This window comes from Mus caroli, chromosome 6 (genome assembly GCF_900094665.2).
Source record: "Mus caroli chromosome 6, CAROLI_EIJ_v1.1, whole genome shotgun sequence".
NCBI lineage: Eukaryota > Metazoa > Chordata > Mammalia > Rodentia > Muridae > Mus > Mus caroli.
Genome location: NC_034575.1, coordinates 83,917,062 through 83,920,022, shown reverse-complemented (window position 1 = coordinate 83,920,022; position 2,961 = coordinate 83,917,062). Strand labels below are relative to the sequence as shown.

The 2,961-nt window shown below is 48.0% G+C and overlaps 1 protein-coding gene across 2 annotated transcripts in view; it reads left to right on the top strand.

Annotated features, from left to right (window-relative positions):
* LOC110295541 (pre-mRNA-splicing factor ISY1 homolog) overlaps nt 1-2,961 on the top strand; it is a 21,571-nt gene that overhangs the window by 17,134 nt on the left and 1,476 nt on the right. The window contains exons 8-9 of one of the 2 annotated variants that reach the window (XM_021164033.2): nt 567-689; nt 1,408-1,529. In XM_021164033.2, coding sequence (XP_021019692.1) covers nt 567-689; nt 1,408-1,529 — 245 coding nt within the window. Of the gene's footprint in view, nt 1-566; nt 702-1,407; nt 1,530-2,961 lie in introns of both variants that reach the window. The other variant, XM_021164032.2, reaches the window with a different exon arrangement.

Here is a 2,961-nt window from a genome sequence, read left to right as displayed (position 1 = left end):
GATGGTTGTGAGCCACCATGTGGTTGCTGGGATTTGAACTCTGGACCTTCGGAAGAGCAGTCGGGTGCTCTTACCCACTGAGCCATCTCACCAGCCCGAATGATGCATTTCTCTGCATATAAAGCTATTAGGGACCTGTGGGTTTGAAGGTGTTGCTAGAAAGTGCTTCAGACTTTAAAGTGGGCTCTAGGGCTTGCTAAAAAGTGGTCACTATTGATCTACATCCCCAGATCTGTCTATTTAAACCATACACATTCCATTTATTTACTTGGTATGTATCTACTTTTGTAATGCTGAGGGCTGAACCAAAGGCTTCGGGCATGTGAGACAAGGGTTCTATCACTGGCCTATACTGGTAGCCTAAGGATAAACTTTAATTAGGTTCCACTTTGTTGGACCAAAGCTTTAGCTTTAGGATGGGTGGGTGCAATCACTTGGTCCCGTGTGTGACTCAGAGAAGTGCTGACTGTGGCATCTCCATGGCCATGTGTCCTGTGTAGAGAAAAGGTTTGGCTCAAGGATGAGCTTGTTGGGAATTCAACTTAAGTTGCTGCCATTTCTTGTAGCCCTTCCTCCTCCCAGAAAGACACGTGCTGAGCTCATGAAGGCCATCGATTTTGAATACTATGGTTACCTGGATGAAGATGATGGAGTTATTGTGCCCTTGGAACAAGAGTATGAGAAGAAACGTATGTCCATGAGTATGTCACTATAGCTGACACCTGGTTTTTGTTCTCTCCATTGCAAATGAAACAGTGCATGATACCAAAAGCTGGCTTTATTGTTGCTGAGGGTCTGCAGGGGGCTGGCAATGATCTGACATCTAGGTGGCAGGTGAGGCAGTTAGGGTCATGCTGGGTTCCAGAACAGCAGGTGAAGCCACAGATTTTCCTCTGTCCTGATCCAGTTTCTGGGAGGGCTCAGTCTAGCTCAGTTTAGCCAATCTAGCTAAGCTCAGTCTTGTAAGCCAGCTTTTCCTGAACTTGTTTAGTAGTATCCAGTAGCTTGTAGACCTGCTTCTTGCACAGCTGACAGCTTACTGTGTGGTGTGTATACCAGTGGTTGCTTCTTCCCTGTAGAGCATACCATGCCAGCCTGAGGAGGCGATCCATAGCAGTTCCCANCAGAATTTGGGAATGCTTGGTGAGGGTGGGACCCAGCGTGCACTGTCCTTCCCTTTTTCACGTATGCATGTCAGTCGACCACTGGAGAGATTAGAGACATTGTCACAAAGCCTGCCTTGTACCTACCTACCTACAAGGCTAGAGGCATTGTGGCACAGACTGTCCTTTGTAGCAGTTTTCACTCTCCAGGGCAGAATCGGTGTCTTTTTCCAAAGGGGACATCTTGGTCTTTTAGCCCACTGAAATGTATTTTAAATAATTCTCTATTCTCCTCTGTCTTCAGTCAGAGCTGAGCTGGTGGAAAAATGGAAGGCAGAGAGAGAAGCTCGGCTGGCAAGGGGAGAAAAGGAAGAGGAGGAGGAGGAGGAAGAGGAGATCAACATCTATGCCGTCACGGAGGAGGAGGTACGGGCATGGGTCCTGTCTGGTGCTCAGTGACCTCTTCTCTGAGCTACAGAGTACACTTGGGGGAGGGACTGGGCCATGCAGAGCCCAGCGTCCTCACCTGCAGGACGGCTGTGGTAACCCTTCAGAGGAGCACAGGAAGTTCCAGACAGGAAGGGCTAAGGGACCTAGTGTTAGCTTCCTTCTAACGGGCCAATTCTCTCGAATGATGGAGGACAATATGTAAACTCAGTTGAGGTCACATAAGCTTCAGCCCATGACCTTAGCACTTCTGTGGCTCAGCAGGAACTCTTGAGTAGACTTCTAACCCATTTCACAGATGGAAACAGGCCTATGGATTTCTGCAGAGGCTTGTGACCAGGGGTGGGCCTATGATCCTTACCTCTCAAGCAGAGCCTCTGGGCTCTAGACTCTTGGTCCAGCATGGATCAGTCAGAACACCTCTGATTTGCTGTTCTGAGACAGGGGAGACGAGGCAGGTTTTCCATGTACAGTTGATGAAACTTGCTTGTACATCCCTGGCAGAGAAGCAGGTTTGGAACAGGTTTGATGACTTTGTGAATGTGTTACAAGATATGGAGGTTCCTGCACAGTCCAGCTGACATGCAGTAGGGATCAGCAAAGCGTTTAAAGCAGGGTGGCAGCATGCCCTGGGCTTTCTCTGGGTTACAAATAAACACTCACCTGCTTCCTCAGGTCTATAGTCAGTGGCCTAGACACACCATGCTCAGCTAGGTGCAGGAACAAAGCAAGCAGCAGGTACTGGAGAAGCCAGGATGGGTGAGGACAGCTGGCTGGCCAGTGGTTGGGCACAGACCAGTGTAGCTGGTGTGATNGGCTATGCAGGGGTTCCACCCAACAGGATTTTCCTGTATTATAAAAAATAATGGAAAGGACTTTTTTTTTCCTTTTAAGTAATTTTACCTTTTTTTGTTTTGTTTTGTTTTGTAAAGATTTATTTATTATATGTAAGTACACTGTAGCTGTCTTCAGACACACCAGAAGAGGGCATCAGATCTCATTACGGATGGTTGTGAGGCACCATGTGGTTGCTGGGATCTGAACTCAGGACCTTCGGAAGAGCAGTCAGTGTTCTTAACCACTGAGCCATCTCTCNAGNCCCAATTNTNCCTGTTTTAAGCATTTTGTTTGTTTGCTTGTTTTGTGTTACTGGGGAAGTAAGCCTTCTAGCACTGAGCTCTGTCGCCGGGCCTCTNTTTGTTCTGAGATAGGNTTTACTACATTGTTGAGGGAGGCGTTAAGGTGGCTNTCCAGCTCTGTGGTGCTTTTGTTTCTTANTGTTACTTTTGGAGATGGGGGTCACTTCTTCTGTAGCCCAGACTGACAGGAACTTGAGGCAGGCCTCTTGCCTTAGCTTCCCAAGTGTGGGATTGCAGGTTTGTGCCACCAGGTCCAGCTTGGGTGACACTTT